Source organism: Macaca mulatta, chromosome 14 (genome assembly GCF_049350105.2).
Source record: "Macaca mulatta isolate MMU2019108-1 chromosome 14, T2T-MMU8v2.0, whole genome shotgun sequence".
Lineage (NCBI taxonomy): Eukaryota > Metazoa > Chordata > Mammalia > Primates > Cercopithecidae > Macaca > Macaca mulatta.
Genome location: NC_133419.1, coordinates 101646431 through 101665179, shown reverse-complemented (window position 1 = coordinate 101665179; position 18749 = coordinate 101646431). Strand labels below are relative to the sequence as shown.

Genomic DNA, 18749 nt, shown 5'->3' with positions numbered 1-18749 from the left:
AATAGGATATTGAAACATATTTATATTTTTATATGTTTAATATATGTTCCAGAAATATTTTATACTTATAAGTCATTTTGCTCTAAGTTTTCCTAATAGCATTGCTATTTAAATCAGATTCCCAGTGCAAAGGTGTTAAATAAATCTCCTGATTTAAAATTAGCAAGCAACATTATATCTACTTGTGTAGATTCTTCATCTCCTGATCTCCAACCTGAGATTTAACTTCTCAAAGCCCATATAGCATTAGAATGTAATGTAATATTCATTGCTTGTAAGCCTTCACCTGCTGATCAGTTCACACCTCTCGAATCTAATCTGCAACAGCTGCACAACAATGTTCAATTAGCCAAAGTGGAAAGAGTCAAACAAGCCACTGTTGAGCTATCAAGTTCACTACAACTTGGGGAAATTATCTAACATCTGCCTAGAAGGTTGCATAGCACAGTGATTAAAAACCCTACATCTGCAGTTACTACACGCATGTGTGACTTCAAGATGACTTTTAAGTAAGAAGCTTAATGGAAACGGAAACATACAGAAAGATGTTTACTGTACTCTTAACAATAACAGGTAAAGGGTCAACCAGAAGTAACCTGAACATACTATAGGGATTATTTCATAAATTCATGTATATGAACCTGATGAAATAAATTCATGAAGTCATTAAAATTATATCATCTGTGGAAACCCAGGAGTATTTGCTATAATCCTCTTTCCAAAGAAAAAAATACCAAATTATATATATCATTGTATTAGAAAAATATGTATATAAGTGAAAAAAATTAAAGTTTATAAGGAAAATTATGTCATTTATTCAACAATTTATCTGAAGGTCTACTGTGAGGATCTGGGTCAAGTGCTAAGGCCAAAAGGGTTAAAAAAGAAAAAAATCTGGCTTCTGCCTCCATGGAATTTATAGCTTAATATAACTAAGTGAAGGCTGGGCACAGTGGTTCACACCTGTAATCCCAGCACTTTGGGAGGCCAAGGCAGGTGGATCACCTGAGGTCAGGAGATCGAGACCAGCCTGGCCAACATGGGGAAACCTCATCTCTAATAAAAATACAAAAATTAGCTAGGCCTGGTGGCATACGCCTATAATCCCAGTTACTCAGGAGGCTGAGGCACGAGAATCACTCGAACACAGGAGGTGGAGGTTGCGGTGAGCCGAGATCATGCCACTGCACTCCAGCCTAGGTGACAGAGCAAGACTCTGTCTCAAAATAAATAAACAACTAAGTGAAAATAACTGTTATGTAAATATGTGGGTGTAGCTTTTCTAAATAATAATGCTAATATATTTGTATTTTAGTGATATAATCTATATGTGGGTGTAGCTTTTCTAAATAATAATGCTAATATATTTGTATTTTAGTGATATAATCTAGGCTTTTACCTGGCTAAGTGTATACTACAAAGCCTATGTTGAGGACCAGACATTTATAACACAAATGTCAAGAAATGACAAGCAAAATGACCACTATTGTTCCAAATGTTGGCAGTGCATGATCCCTAATGCTGCCCTTCCCCAGCTCTCCTGTGAGGAGGAAGATGTCATGCATGTGGGAGGGCTCTCCCTTATTCCTGGAGGCACTTTAACTATACCTCAGGCAAGTGACAGGCATGGCTGGGACCATCTTTCATCACAAAACTGAGGGCTGAAGGAGACCAGCCCCTCCACCCTCCCCTCAAATTAACTAACACTCCTAAAAAAACAAGCAAAGAGAGTGATCACTTGGCATGTATCTGCTCAGAAAGACTGCCAATATGATCACAATGATGTATGTATCGTGTAAATTTCATACGCAGAGAGCTTGTCTAAGGACTCTGTACCCTGCCCAGCGATTTCTCCAAAAGGAGCTCTTGTGAATACAGGCAAGCTAAAGCCACACATTGAAGCCGAAACTCATTCAGCTTAACTTCTCCTGAGAGCCTTTTTTTGTGGGGGTAACATTGCCCTTTTGTTTCACAGCGAAGTCTGTGCTAGGATTTGCTACTCAGATAGTCAAAGCTAATGAAATATACTGTCTAGAAATACAGACATAACTGGTAGAACTACAGAAGAAAAAGAAAGGGCAGAGGAAGAAGAGGTATGTGATTGTGGAGAGGTATGAAGGGGATTATAAATCCCAGCTTCTCAGAGCGTGGTCCATGGACTAGGAGCATGGACATCACCTTCAAATCTATTAGAAATGAGAATCTTACATGCAAGCCAAGACCTGCAATTAATAAGATTTCCAGCTGGGCACGGTGGCACACACCTGTAATCCCAGCACTTCGGGAGGCTGAGGTGGGTGGATCACGAGGTCAGGAGTTCAAGACCACCCTGACCAACGTAGTGAAACCCCGTCTCTACTAAAAATACAAAAAAAAAATTAGCTGGGCGTGGTGGTGGTCACCTGTAATCCCAGCTACTTGGGAGGCTGAGGCAGGAAAATTGCTTGAATGTGGGAGGCAGAGGTTGCAGTGAGCTGAGATCGTACCACTGCCCTCCAGCCTGGGTGACAGAGCAAGACTGTCTCCCAAAAAAAAAAAAAAATTCTTCCATAGAAACCCAAAATCACCCTTATAGTATCGTCAAAGTCAGAAAATATTTTAGATGTTTATTATTTAGGTGTGTGTCTATTTGATTTCAGTAAAATAAATATTAGAAGTAGAACTTTCTAAAACAGTAGTACTTACCAATACTAATTTCATCATCTGTTTCAGCATCACCAATACATTCAAACTGGAAATCTTGTAATGACTGGGAAAATTTCTGCACTGCCATAGACAGATCTGCAATTAAAAGTTAAGCAAAAAATCCATAAGGTAAGGTTCCATTGAACCCTGATGAGTTTCCAAATATAACATTATATAACTTTAATTTTGTATTATATTAACCAGAATCCTTTGAAATACCAGTTTGACTAATTTAACCAAAATTTAAAGACACTATAAATACTGAAAATGAATCTGGTCAGTTCTATACAGTAGAGATTTACTGCTTTAAGAGAGTTTTGGTGGCAGATGTGTATTATCTGAAAGCCAGTTTACCAAAGCCTTTATCAAGGAACTACCACTTGCTGACCATAAATGGAGCATTTTTATTTTATTTTATTTCAAGTTCTAGATACATGGCCAGGATGTGCAGGTTTGTTACATAGGTAAACGTGTGTTATAGTGGTTTGCTGCACCCATCACCCATCACCTAGGTATTAAGCCCAGCATGCATTAGCTATTTATCCTGATGTCTCCATCCCCCTACGCCTCCCCCCTGGCCAAACAGGCCCCAGTGTATGTTGTTCCCCCGCTGTGGCCATGTGTTCTCATTGTTCAGCTAATGGAGCATTTTTTCGTTAAAAAAAAAAAAAAAAAAAGAAAGAAAGAAAGAAAAAAAAAAAGGAATGCTTCTCAGCTTGCTGGTGAAGGGCAAAAAGCCAACGGTTGATTAGAAAGAGTCACCAATAATATTCTGCACAAACTGTGGAAAAGTAGAAAATATGTTTCTATCAATAAACTAACGATTTTGGTCAAGAAGGTAAAAGATGACCTGAAAGGCTGTTTACAAATAACTTCGAGACTCAAGTTAAACACACCTTCCAATCCTGACTTCAGTCTGAACAAGGCCCAGCGTCTGACTAAACCTAGAAAAAGAATTCTTTATTTATGGGCAGAAAAAGAAAAGCCCAGAATAATAAGAAGTAAATCCCCGGGAGTCAACAGCCCAGGATGCAACCTAACCAAGTGATTAAGAATGCAGACTCTGGAGCCAGGCTGCCTGGGTGGAAATCCAAGCCCCACCACTTACTTGCTATGTGACCTTGGACAAATTATTTAACTCCTCTGGGCCTCTGTTTCCTCACACAGTCAAGCACTGCATAACAACATACACCACAGTAGTTCCACTAGACTATACTGTAGCTGCCCTACATGGGTGCATCTCTTTTTAAATCTTTTATACCATATTTTTACTGTACCTCTTCTATGTGTGGATATGTTTAGATATACATACTTACCATTATGTTACAACTGCCTACAGTATTCAGTACAGTAACATGCTGTAAAGGTTTGTAGCCTAGGTGGGATAGCCTACTTCACCGTATGGAAAGGTAAGTAGTAGACTATACCATCTGGGCTTGTGTAAGTATACTCTATGATGTTTGTACAATGACAAAACAGCCTAAGGATGTTTTTCTCAAAATGTGCTCTTGTTGTTAAGCAATACATAATTATACATAAAACGGGAAGACGGCATAACCATCTTATAGAATTGTTTTGAGGATTATATGAGTTAATATTTGCAAAGCGTTTAGAACCATGCCTGGCACTTAATAAACCCTACTTAAGTCTAATGAATAAAAATAAATCCACTTCACAGTGCAGCATCAGGAAAATCTTAAAGATCCCATCTCTCAGAGCTACTCTGATCATTTATGTCAACCCAGTCACAGATGTCTACACCAATAAGAAAATAGACTTTCCTGGAATTCACCCTATACTTCACTTAACAGTGTCTCTTGCGTGAGATCAAGTCTAATACTTGAGTCCTTACATTTAATCAAGCAATAGGAACTGATAAATTCTCCCTCCTTGGCCAAATTTGAGTCAGGCTCCTTCAAGCCCTCTTCTTGACTAGGCGTCCACCTTGTCCCTGACCCTTGCTGGGCCTGCAGAGTCTAGTTTTAGCAAGGATTCTACTAAGTCAGTCTAGAAAGAATCCCCTACCCTCAATATTTGTTCAAATTCCTCATCCCCCACCTTTCTTCAGCAAGAATCCTACTCCCATCAATGTCTCTTCTTAGTCATTTTCCATCCACCCAATGCCCCACATCCTGCTCCTTGGCCATAAATTCCCACTTGTTCTTGTTGTATTTAGAGTTGACCCAGATCTCTCTCGTCTACTGACATAGTCTTTACACCTGTTGTGATAGTCCTGAATAAAGTCTTCCTTATCATTTTTACAAATGTCAAAATAATTTTTATTTAACAGAATAATTGCGGTCCTATGCCTAGACATAACCACAGAACTTACTGTGGCAGCCCCTACAGTCATGAAACCCCAAGTCCAAGTACCTATCAATGTGGGCACTCAAAAGTGAAAAGGTCTCCAAACACGAAGGTCACATTTTGTACCATTGTCAGCCAAGGAGCTACCAACACACTCACCAAGGACAATTCCGTAGACCACCGACTTCAAATTTCAGACAGGCTTTTCTTTTTAAACACACATTAGACAGTTTCATTTTTAATTCTGGGTACTCTCCCTGAGACTTAGGAAAACCATTCCATTTAACAACCCTTTATTTTTATGTGTAGTATACAAATATAAAAGTACACAAATATACAAATAAATATGTAGTATACAAATAAAGGCCTTATGTTCTGCTGGATTTGAAGCCCCAAATGTAATTCCTACAGCAGAGTTGAGACTGGGGATACATGGGCAGATCAAGATGCTTGGGAACCCTGCAATGGATATGCTTCTTTCTCTCCCCTCGCCACCACCAAGAGTTCTTCTGAACTTCCCTCAAACGCAGATGAGCCTATTTGGAAGCTCTGTCCTAGGAAACTCATGACACAATCTCCATTTCTTCCCAGACTGTTCTTGACTTCCCATGGCCTTGCACCTTGACCGAAAAAGGCAATCTGTTTTGTCCCTTCACAGAGATCACTGTGAATGCACGACAGTAACTCCCATCTCCAAACAAGAATACAGTGGCCCACTCACAGGCTACTCTGCCAAGTTACTGAGTATGAGCACTGAAGGCAGATTAACTGGGTTAGAATCCTGCTTCCACCAATAATTAAGTGTCATGACTGTGGGTAAGTTTCATAGCCTCTCTGTACCTCAGTATCCCATCTGTTAAGTAGAACCACTCCTCAGGGTTATGGTGAGGAGAAAATGAGTTAATATAGATAAAGAACTTAGAACAGCATCAAACACAGAGAAAGCACTCAGAACATGTTGACTATGTCCATGTTCAATATCTAAGAAAGGAAAAATAAAAATTTCAGTTATGAAGATGGCAACTCTTGGACCTTAGATAACCTTGGAAAGTGCTCAAGACAATCTGTTGATAGCAGTTTCAGATTTTCTCGCTACACTGCAAAGCCATCAAGCCATGACAGTTATTATTGTTCAGCATTTCTGTGTAAGAGATGGGCGTCTATTTCAACTCCTGATGGAATCAAGAATGCATGAACGATCCTTTCACAGCCCTTCCCGAAGCATAATGAGAGACAGGATTATACAAGAAAATATGGCTATTAACTAGTTCAAATGATAATTCTAAGAATAAAGGGGAAGTCTCAAATATGACACATTTTCAACTTCAAATGTGTTCGGGTTCTTGATCTTCTTCCTATTTATTCTCATTTTCCTAATGCCGAAGTAATGATGAGGTCAAAAAAACCATCAAGGTAAAGAACTTATGATATGTTCCAGCAGTAATAATGATCAATCTCTAAAATGAGGAATCCAGCTCATGCTTTTAATCTTGGCTCCATCTCCTACTGACTGTGCAATTCTGAATTAGAAAGCCCAACATCTTCCCATTAATTTAAAATCACACGAGACACAATATTTTCCTAATTGTCTAACTAAAGTTTCTAAACCATGACCAGGCACAAAAAACAGAAGAGCTGTTTCTAAAACCTTTTCAATAAAGTTCATCCACATCATAATAGAAAGACCTCTATTTTAAAACCTAATAATTTTTTTAATTTGTTGTTGAATTTTAAAGTATCATATTAAAGAGTCAAATTTTCCTCTTAAGTATAAGACAAAAGATCCCATGCCATCAAAGAATCTAGTTTAGACAGGGGTGTCTCTCCCTATTATTACCCAACATTCATTTATTGGTAAGCAAGCCGTGTACAGTAAAGATGCTTCACATGCCCCCACCCCCACCCCTCCACACACACACCACATCCTTCCCATTTGCCTGACTGAAAGTTAAGCATCAAGCGTCTGCACATGCATTCACGTTATCACCTGAAAGAAGTTATACTGGGCTTTAATTAGTCAACAATGTTTTCATATCAAAGAGTTAACCACCAGCTTCCATGATTAGATGATGTTAATGAAACATTAAAACTTCATTTCATTAGAGGAATACAAAACACCTATGATTAAATAAATATTTAGTTACAACTTTTCTTGCACACAGACTTAAGAACCGAGGTCTCCTTGTTATTTTGGAGGTGTTAATGGAATTGCTTTTACAGTGTTAGTTACGGAAGTGGGCTATATATATTTATGTCAGAACAAGTACAACCAGTGGTATAAGGTAGTTCTTCCTAAAATCCAGCTTCTCTGGGATTGGATTTAAGGAAGACTCACAGGAGCAATTTGTCTAGATATATGTGTTGTAGAATTCTCGACTTTTGACAACCATGCAGAAGGCAGATATTATAAAGCAATGAGAATACAAAGGTTAAAATAGAATGTATCCTTCCCTCCTAACAGGCGCAGTCCCATAGCGGGGTGAGGCATGTAATTAATCATAACAGAGGGTGATCGATAAATTGTTTGACAGAGATTAATAACAACAGTACCTAGTACCTGATACTTTTGTAAGCATTTAATATAAATTAACCCATTAGTCCTCACAATAGCCACAAGAACTAGATGCCATCACTCCCATTTTACAGATTAAGAAACTGAGGCACAGATAAGTGACTTCCCCAAGGTCACACAAGCTAGGAAACAGCAGAACCAAAATTTCAACCCAGGGCGCCAGCTCCAGAATACCCACTTCACCACATTGCCACACAGTTTTGCACATAGACCTTAAATAAAGGTGGCAAATAAAAAGGCACAATCAGTTTGGATTGAGTGTGCAGGGGTAGAGTTGTTAGAAGACTCACTAAGAACAGGGACTTGAAAGATGCAACAATGTACCAGGAAGACTAAAACAATATGTCTAGAATCTTCCAAAGGGTAGCTTCCACGTACATACTCAACCATATCTCTAAAGACTCACACCAAGCTAAGGTACTGGTTATTGTCTGAAACAAGCCTGCTATTCTTTTGTATGTATGTTTTTATTGTCACTTCACCTACTTAGAACATACTTTTCTCCCATTCTTCATTGTCAAAAAAGGCCTTTTTTTAAGATTTCTCTCAAGTCCTCCTCAAGTCCTCATTTTTTCCAAAATTCTTTGGAAAAAGAATTTTCTGACCCCTTTCAATGTGACACTATCTCTGCCTTTAACTCTCCATTATGTTGGGACTCTCTGGTGATGCTTTCACCTTTATCTCAGTGATTTGTAAACCTAACCTACCCACCTTATTTTAAGTAGTATATTAATGGTAGGAAACTTTACCATCTATGAATACTACCCAAGCATCCAAGACCCTACCTTGTAAACAACAGCTCTTTTGTTGAAACCATCAATTTCTGCAAATTGGATAAATACTCCAAGCCCCTGGATGTCTTTTACCCTCCCTTCTTTCCTTTCACACTCTTACAAGCCCCTAATGTGGCTTTTACAGTCACTTGTAAAACATGAGTTATTCACTTTCAGAAATAATGATGATGACCACAATGTTTTAGTACTTACAAGCAGCTTTAATGTATGCTTTCAATAACAACAGCAATAGTGTTGGCAAGATGTCTTACTTTTTCAAAGTTCTTACATACTTAAATCTTACACAAAGCTATGAGGGCCAGTGCTCTGAAAAGTTAAGTAATAACTTGCCTGGAGTCTAAGAGCTGGACTCCAACCTGAATAGCTTTTCTGCTTCCCAAACTGAATGCTCTTTCATGGCATATCATAGTTAATCGCCAAAGAATGATGGGCATTAAAACTGGGAGGGGCTGGGCACCGTGGCTCATGCCTGTAATCTCCATGCTTTGGGAGGCTGAGACAGGAGGACCACTGTAGGCCAGGAGTTGAAATTGAACCTGTGCAACATAGCAAAACCTTAACTCTACTAAAAATGATTAAAAATCAGCTGGGTGCAGTGGCTTGTGCCAGTGGTCTTAGCTACTTAGGAGGCTAAGGTGGGAGGATCACTGAGTAAAGGAGTTCAAGGTTGCAGTGAGCTGTGATAATACCATTATACTGCAGCCTGGGTAACACAGTGAGACTTGTCTCAAAAAAAAAAAAAAAAAAAAAAAAGAAGAAGAAGAGGAGGAGGAGGAAGAGGAAGACGAACTGGGAAGGCTATGAGCCTTATAATATTTAATGAATCTTTTACCTGCTATATAAATTTTAAAACAGCAAGACTCATGTGTTGGACTCTATGAGAGACAGCTAGCTATGCTGAGCATGGAATAATCCAGCAGCAAATGTACATAAAATGGTCATTATAAAACACCATATTAAAAGACAAAGGAGCTGGGCACGGTGGCTCACGCCTGTAATCCCAGCACTTTGGGAGGCTGAGGCAGGTGGATCACTTGAAATCAGAAGTTCGAGACCAGCCTGGCAAACATGGGGAAACCCCATCTCTACTAAAAAACACAAAAATTAGCTGGGCACAGTAGTACACACACCTGTAATCCCAGCTACTTGGGAGGTTGAGGCAGGAGAATTAACTTGAACCCGGGGGGCGGAGGTTGCAGCGAGTCAAGATCATGCCATTGCACTCCACCCTGGGTGACAAAGCAAGACTCTGTCTCAAATAAATAAATAAATAAAATTTTAAAAAGACAAAGGAAATGTATGCTCATTCCTCTATTTTCTAATGCCACACTGAATAACATCTTAGGTTTTAGGCTTCTTGAAGGTAGGTATATATTCTTCATCTCTTTCTGCCCTTAGTGCCTAATAGAAAGCAGCTACCTGAAAAAGAGTGAAAGAAATGTAAACTAACTGGCAAAACATTCTTAACATTAAGAATTCACTATAAACAGCCGGGCACAGTGGCTCACGCTGTAATCCCAGCACTTTGGGAGGCCGAGGTGTGTGGATCACCTGAGTTCGGAGTTCCAGACCAGCCTGACCAACATGGTGAAACTCCATCTCTACTAAAAATACAAAAAAATTAGCTGGGCGCAGTAGCGCATGCCTGTAATCCCAGCTACTCATGAGGCTGAAGCATGAGAATTGCTTGAACCTGGGAGGCGGAGGTTGCAGTGAGCCGAGATGGTGCCATTGCACTCCCGCCTGGGCAACAAGAGCAAAACTCTGTCTTTAAAAAAAAAAAAAAAAATCACTATAAACTACTGAAAAGCCTGTGGTACTAAAAATACACACGAATATAACAGAAAGCCTTAATAAAAAGCACAGTACATTACACAGCAGAGTAATGTACTGAGTAAAGTACATAACAGAATATGTCAAGGAAACACCAAGTAAGCCTTGCTTTTTCAATAACTGCAGTTATGTTTTTAGTGTGCTCTCAGGAACTATAAGGGTCAGATTGTTAAATTGAGAAAAGTCGGAAGAGAAGAATACTGGGTGTGGCAAAGTATAAGAAAAACACAATGGAAATCTGCCAGTAAAAAACATTCCTATCACTTACTTGAACAAAGTTTTAAAACACAATCTTTGCTATTTTCTGTCTTATATACATGCCTAGAAAATAGTGGTTATCTGATGTTAAAAATCAGTCTTCAGTAAGAGGGCCCAGAACAAAGTTTGGTATGTAGCAGTCACTCAGTAAACGAGAGTTGAGCTGAAGGAAATTTGAGTAACGAACAGAAATGGAAATCAAGGAATTCTCTTTCCTTGAAGGCCTTGAGAAACACTGCCATGAAGCAAGGGGCACGTCTACAGGAGGTCACTGGAGACAGAATTACCAGAGAACCATGGAGCCCTGATGCTGTTCTTCATTCCCCTGAAAATGCAGAAAAAGCACAGGCTACGCCCTAGGTCACTACATTAATGTGCTGTATTCCAGGCTAAAACAACATGGTTGTTTGGGCACCTTCAAGTTGGTAAATCAAATTAGCCTAGCTTTAGGCAGTCTCATTCATTTTTACAGCAGAAGTATATTCAGAGTCTGCATCCCGTTTTGCAGTGGATACATCCACTCTCCTGGCAGGCATATTAAGTTAAGCATCTGTTTTCGATGTCTTATGTGATGAAGGTGCTCAGATCTGGAAAGAAGTCCTTTGATTAGAAACAATCATTCTTTTATGTCACAGACTACGCGTGCACAAGGGTCAAAGAGACATGGATGCCAATCCAGGGATCACCACTTACTGCAATGTGTTTCAGAGCAAGTACTTAGCCCCTCTGAATCGTAGGCTCCTCAAGTGCAAAAGGAAGATGTTAATCCTTTGCAAGACTGTCATGAATATTACATAAAACTGGCTCAGCACAGTGTCTGGTATAGAACAGAAACTTGAAATACTGATTCTCAACAAATGTTAACTATTAAACCATTATTTATTATGATGGCAAATACAGAATATGAAATATTTTCATTGTAAGCATAACATATTTAATCTGGGTATTAAATTACTATCTTCAAGAGAGCTTCAGTGAAAATAAATAGTGGCGCTGGCCTCTAATGAAGACCAAACAGTTTGTAATCCCATAAATGATATGTGTCTGGCAAGCAGTTCCAGAAGATTTCAGCCTAAAAATAACAAATAGGAACCAACACTTGGCCAGATTTTATAAAGGTTCTATAAACCTACAAATTCCATAAAAATTAAAAATGAGAAACCACAAAGACTTCACTTTGCTACAACCCAAGTTAAAAATAGAAAGTTCAAAGGATAAAATGAACCACCCATCTTCCTACCCTGGGGAAAAAACTTGAAATGGGTGGGTAAAGAACAGTGGCACAATGTCATTCTCCAGAGTCTCTTTCTGCCTCAATAACAGTTCCTCTGCCCCCTCTCTTGAGATTTCTCTTCCTCAGACTCTTGACTTCAGACAACTTTGTCTTTAGCCACCGTGTTTTACCTCAATACTGTGTATCTTTGTAAAGTACTATCTATGTTATCTCTGCAAACCACTCCTAAGTGGTCATTTAAGTTTAGATGCTGGCACCCCAAGCAACATTTTCTGAAATATCTCCCTTATCCTTTTTTTTTTTTTTTTCCTTTAACTACAAATACTAAGTTACCCAATATAGAGGAGTTTTGTTTTCCTAAGCTTCCCTGTAACTCAGGGGTGGCCTGGCCTGCTTTGCCTGGACTTCCTGGTCTGCCTACCCACCCCCGACTACTGCCCCAGTACAAGCACTCACTTCCCACTGTTGGATGAGCATTTACAACTTACTCTCTTATCAACAGATTCAGTAAGGGAAAGCCTCAGTATGTCAGCCTCAGTTGCAGCCCATTTTTCTTTTTATTACCTAACATATCCATCCACCCAAGATAATGACTTTGGAAGGACATTTGGTGTTACCTTACCTTTCATGTCATATGTCACCCTATTGCCAGGTCTTTCAACTTCCTTTCTCCACCCTGCCCTTCTTGGTGTCATGTACATTTGTGGCTAAATCATGAGTAGTTCAATTTCTTTTTTTTTTTTTTTTTTTTGAGACAGAGTCTTGCTCTGTCACCTGGGCTGGAGTGCAGTGGTGCAATCTCGGCTCACTGCAACCTCTGCCTCCTGGGTTCACACGATTCTCTTGTGAGTACCTGGGATTACAGGTGCCTGCCACCACACCTGGCTAATCTTTTTGTATTTTTAGTAGAGATGGGGTTTCACCATGTTGGCTACGCTAGTCTCGAACTCCTGACCTCAAGTGATCCTCCCACCTTGGCCTCCCAAAGTCCTGGGATTATAGGGGTAAGCCACTGCACCTAGCCTTTAATTTCATTTTAAAGGACATACTAGGCTAGTGAAGGATGTCATCTTTATGTTTTTTGACTCATCGTTTCTCTCAAACTATTCTTTGCAAACTCAAAATCCCAGCCAAACAAACCAATCTAAACTTAACTCTCTCAAGATCCACAAAGTCATTCTCCGCATCAGAAACGGCCCTTTGTCTCCGCTGTGACCTTCAAATAGAGAGGTATGCACAGCTGCAGGACTGCAAATCTGCATCATACCATCCAGGGGCTACCATAACATTAAGATACCAAGATCTGGTCTGCAAGAGCCTCCTGGCTATACTTAAGGATGGTGCATGTGGTTAATTTCAGTCCTATTAAAGTACCTTTAAAACTTGCCACATTCTAGATTAAGTAATCCTAAAGTTACCCTAGGTAATCCAATCAGCGCAATGTATCTGCTGATTTACAGACACCAAATGCTGGGGGCCTTATGGTATGCAGTCAGAGGTTCAGAAAGCTATGGACACTCTTAATTGCATCTTCCTGGGGCTACAACTTTTATTTGAAAATTGGGGAGAAGGAAGCCAAGTAATTTTACACACTTTTGCATTTTTAAAATGCATATATTGCAGGTAAAGCCTATTTCATATGAATTAGCTTGTACCTGATATTTCCTCTGAGGCAGCCAGTTTGGGCTATGTCCCCAGACTACCGAGAGGGTATTTTTCCCTCCTCTCATATTAGATGTACTTCAGGAGAAATCTTTGAGAAATATTGCATTATTGTACTCTACCTCCTCTTTTGTATGTCTACTGAAATACTTGAGACAATGTTTCCTTTTTATTATTATACTTCTTTGTGTCCAAATCTTATAACTCTCCCTGAACAGCAAGGTGTGGAGGACAGAGAACCCCTCCAGCCTTTACTTCACCCAACACAGGACTTTGAAAATAGGAAGCTGTCAATAAACAGAACTGAATGTGGGAAATCAGGGTATTTAGGAGAGGTAAATTAAGGCTTTCTTAAGATTGGCAGAGAGCAATTAGAGATAAGAAGCCAGGTGCCTAGACACAGGCTTACCCCTAGCTATAAAAGGTGCTATGAAGAAGAGAGGAAAACCAGAGCCCCAGCAAACACAGACTTAAGATATGGACATCAAATCAAGCAGATGAGATGTGAGGAACCAGAGAGAATGGCCAGAAGGTTCTTTCATTTAAGATCTGTTGGCAAGCTGCAGGGTGGTGGGGGTGAGTGGGGGACACCTGGCTGCTGACAAAAGCAGCCCAGACATTTTACCTGCTAACCTACAATCTCAACATTGCCTTGTAAAACATCCACTATAAAAATGATTCTGGTGGTCTATCCAAGCTTGATGGAGTAAGCAATCAGTGAAAAAGACAAACAAACAAACAAAAAACACTAAAATTTTTCCCAAATGTAAATCATTAAAGAAAAGGCTGGCATGGTCCTCTATGTCTTTGCAAAGCCTTCTAATACAAATAGATCTAATTAAAAAATATATTAAGAGTGAGGATATTGGTGTCAGACTCACTACTAGTTAAATTCTGTTTTGCTAGGTGGCCAAGTTAGGTTACTTAAGCACTGCAAGTTTCAATTTACCTATCTATAAAATGAGAATAATATTAATATACTTATTTCATAGGATCATTGTGATGAGCAAACAAAATCATGCATTTAGAGTTCATCATAGCATATAGTAAGAGCTTGATAAACTATCATAATTATAATTACTATTAATTTTTAAAGAGGTGACCAATGACTGGAAAGACATGTTAATTATTTCCTCTCAGTTACTAAACCTACATATCAGCCTATTTCTCTGGACCTAAACTGATAACTCATCATTTTATGATGCAGCTACAGTGCCTGCCAATCAAAGAAAAAAACTATAGTGACAACAAAAATCATTACAGTCAAATTGTCCCTATTCCAAGAGGTAAACTGATCATTTACTTAAGTGCGTTTTCATTTCAGCTGTTTAGCGTCATGCATCATTAATAAAAGTTATACAATACATATATTGCCTCCAAAGACTGGGTTTATTACTACAACTTCAAAAAAGTATCATCTCAGTAGTTAATAGATATCTGCATTCCAGCACACCTTAACAAAAACTTTCCCAGACCCAATAATAAAATCTGTTTACCCAAGCAAAGAAACAAGTTAACACATTCACACAAACCTCCAAAAACTTTCCCAAGTACAATTTAAATGGAGCAACAAGCTTAGAATGTGATTATAGCTTAAGTGGCTACGTTTAAGTTGCTACATTTATTGTTACAGCATATTTAGGTTTTCACTATTACATTTTTATTGATTTTTCTTTGATCAAATGGAAGTGTATAATATCAGATAATGTCATGGCTATATATGAACAGTATGGTTATGGCAAAAACAATCTTTTCACATAGCAATATGACTAATGTTCTCTTAAAGACTGGAAATATTTTATACTGAATGGTAACTGAAAGAATACATAAACCACTCTCTTGGACAAGATGTGGATGAATGCTGGCACCATGCCTCATCCTTCCAAAAAGAAACAAGAAAGCACACTGTCAAACAGGGTTGAGCCTGGGCTGCCAGGGAAGTAAAGGCACAAAGATCATTATTCTCCATTTACACAGTGTTTTTCTGTGAGTCGATTTCAAGAAACTCATTATCCTACATGTTTACAGGCTTCATTTTTCTGCTATCCTACCCCATTTTGACACACTAAAGCAATTTTTGAAACTATTTTGGAAAAACGGCATTTTTACATTGCAGATTTCATTATGTACCCTTAGAGCCACGCCATTTTTAAGGTATCACAATAGAGATGATGATTTTTGGTGAACTATACTCTTTTATGACTTTTTCTGTTCTAATTTAACTTCCAAGTGTTCCACTTTTAAGAGACTGACTTACTACAGCCATCTCACCACCTTAAATGCACATGATGGGATTTTTCAAATCATATTAATATTTATAGTCCTTATCTCATTGGAACCCTACTGAGGAAATAAGTTGTGTAGGTAATTATCTCCATTTTACAGATGAAGAAACTAAGGCTTAAGGTTAAGTGACTTACCCAAACAACAGAATCAGGACAGGAATCTCAATCTGCCATGTCCAAATCAACCGTCTTTCTATACCACCTTAAATAACTATGGACGTTCCTTATGGACGTTCCTTTTAAGCCTACAATTCTACCATACTGGGTTTAGCTCAGTAGCAAATAAAAATCTCATTTTCACAATATCATTTATAATGTTCATGTCTTATTTACCATTTTCTCACTTTAAAAACTGTCATTCTTATTGATCTTCCTATATTCTCGCCATGTAACTATTTTAACTGCCAATGTATTATATATTTACATGGAATGATTATCATAAAAATCCATAAATGTCTTTGAAGATATGCATCTTATATTTAAAGTATTATTTTTATTTTATGGGGTGATTCATGATACTGATCAGAAAGCATAAAAATAAATCTCCCGGGAGGTGGAGCTTGCAGTGAGCCGAGATCACACCACTGCACTCCAGCCTGGGCAACCGAGCAAGACTCCGTCTCAAAAAATAAATAAATAAATAAATAAATCTCAATCTTTTATTCTAAAAACTAAGCACAAAGTAAAACTCATTCACCTAAAATGCTGTGCTTTTCGAGCCACTAACATGTATGCACTTCAATGATCTGGACATAGACAGCAACTGCCTGCTGTGATTCTGAACAGTGAAGATTTTTATCTAGCATCCAGAACTGAGGAATTCCAACTGTGTCAATTTGTGCAACTATGTCTGGCTGTAGAACGTTCCAAACTTTGGAAGACACGCTATCTCTAATTATCATCTTACTGCAAATAATAAAGACTTTCATACAAATGATACACATAATTTATACCAGGCTTTAATTAATCAGCTTGTAATCAGCCTATGATTAAGTCACCATTCAATTTAAAAAGTTAACAAATATATATGCCATTTTCACTTCTGTAAGCATTTTTGGCTTACTCCAAAACTTCTTATCATCAGTTCTACAAACACTACAAATTTTAGGTGCTGTCATTTTTATTTACCACAGTTCATACATTTTAAGATGATAAATTGTATCAAAAATATTTTTTTTTTGAGACAGGGTCTTGCTCTGTTGCCCAGGCTAGAGTGCAGTGGTATGATCATTGCTCACTGCAGCTTCAACTGCCTGGGCTCAAGCTATCCACCGGCCTCAGCCTACTGAGTAGCTAGGAGTACAGACATGTGACACTATGCCCAGCTAATTATTTTTTTTAATTTTTTGTAGAGGCAAGGTCTCACTGTGCTGACCAAGCTAGTCTGGACCTCCTGGCCTCAAGCCGTCCTCCTGTCTTAGCCTCCTAAACTGCTGAGATTACAGGCATGACCTACCACGCCTGGCCAAAGATGATACATTGTAAGACCTCTATCCAATTTTAGAAATGTTAAAATATTAAAATTGTGAAACTTAGATTCAGTGAGTCATAGTGTATCTTTATATTTTATATTTCCAACAGTCATATTAAATAATGATATTATATAGAACATGACATTGTCAATTAAGGAAAAGCATTACCCCAACCTCAAAAAGTTAATAACCTAACGAGACAAACAGCATATACTGCACTGCCTCAACTTCCTTTTCCCAACTTTGACCACCATAAAACCTTAACACCATGAAAAACCTACTTTGTAAATAGATTTCTGTTGCCCCTGTTATGACAGTGGGAAATAAGAAATAAGTTCTTTCTTAGTTTTTCATTCATGCATATCTGGGGCCTGAAGCCTTCAAACCTACTACCAGTCCCTTGGGTTTGCTTTTGGCAGAGGCTCTAAGCCTAAAACAAGACGAGGAGCCTCAAAGAAGACAATGAGCTGACAATGGCTACCAGCAGCTGCTTATTTATATAAGTCATCCAAGAACCCTAGAAATGCTCCAACAGTGGAATTGTGTGCAATATTTTGGCAAGGGCTCTCCAGATAATGAACAAGATAGTACTAATCTCTCTGTCTTTTCGGGACGAAATCTCATGAGAAGAGATGTACAACTGAGAAATGAAATTGTGTATACTGTTACTGTGTTTTCCATATGCTCATAACTTTTTAAACATGGAAAATTCTCTATAAGATTCACATTCACGGCCGGGCGCGGTGGCTCAAGCCTGTAATCCCAGCACTTTGGGAGGCCGAGACGGGCGGATCACGAGGTCAGGAGATCGAGACCATCCTGGCTAACACAATGAAACCCCGTCTCCACTAAAAATACAAAAAAATTAGCCGGGCGTGGTGGCGGCGCCTGTAGTCCCAGCTACTCGGGAGGCTGAGGCAGGAGAATGGCGGGAACCCGGGAGGCGGAGCTTGCAGTGAGCCGAGATCGCGCCACTGCACTCCAGCCTGGGCGAACAGAGCGAGACTCCGCCTCAAAAAAAAAAAAAAAAAAAAAAAGATTCACATTCACATTCAGACGCTGTGCAGTGTAGGGACCCAGCCCATTGTGATTCAAACTCAATGACTTTTATGATAAATGAAGTAAAGTTTGTGCACTAGTTGCTACCAGGTCTGTGGTGGGGATGAGGCAGGAGCAAGCATTGTCTTCAGCCTCCACATACGTGCATGCACGCGATGTGTGCACACTCTCTTACACCCTACCATATATCACTATTTAACCCGCAGCATATTTGACTCACTAATCTGCCACCAGCACCCCCGTCCGTTAGAACCTAAATTCTATGAAAGCATAAATGTCAGCCTATTTTGTTCACTGTTCGACAAACAGATTCGGGCCTAGTATACAAAAGGCACTTAGCTAGTTTTCCATAAACAGATGAATGAGACCAAAAGTATCCAGAGTAAAATCCTCCAATAGTGGTCTTATTAAGATATGTATATCCTATAGTGGAATAAAAGTAGATAAGCACAGCCCTTTTTTTTTTATTACTTTCATGTGAAAACCAATACAAATTAGAATGAAGTAAAAAATACACTTTAATGAAATTTTGGCTCATCATTAACAGAATAAAGCTACGTAGTTATTGCTCTTATTGGGAAAGAGGGG

General features: G+C 38.9%; 1 protein-coding gene across 1 annotated transcript in view; it reads right to left on the bottom strand.

The window, feature by feature from the left end:
* Window positions 1-18749, bottom strand: part of ARHGAP42 (Rho GTPase activating protein 42) — a 307373-nt gene that overhangs the window by 219601 nt on the left and 69023 nt on the right. The window contains exon 2 of the mRNA XM_002799784.4: window positions 2686-2781. Within this exon, the coding sequence (XP_002799830.1) occupies window positions 2686-2781 (96 nt within the window). The remainder of the gene's footprint in view (window positions 1-2685; window positions 2782-18749) is intronic.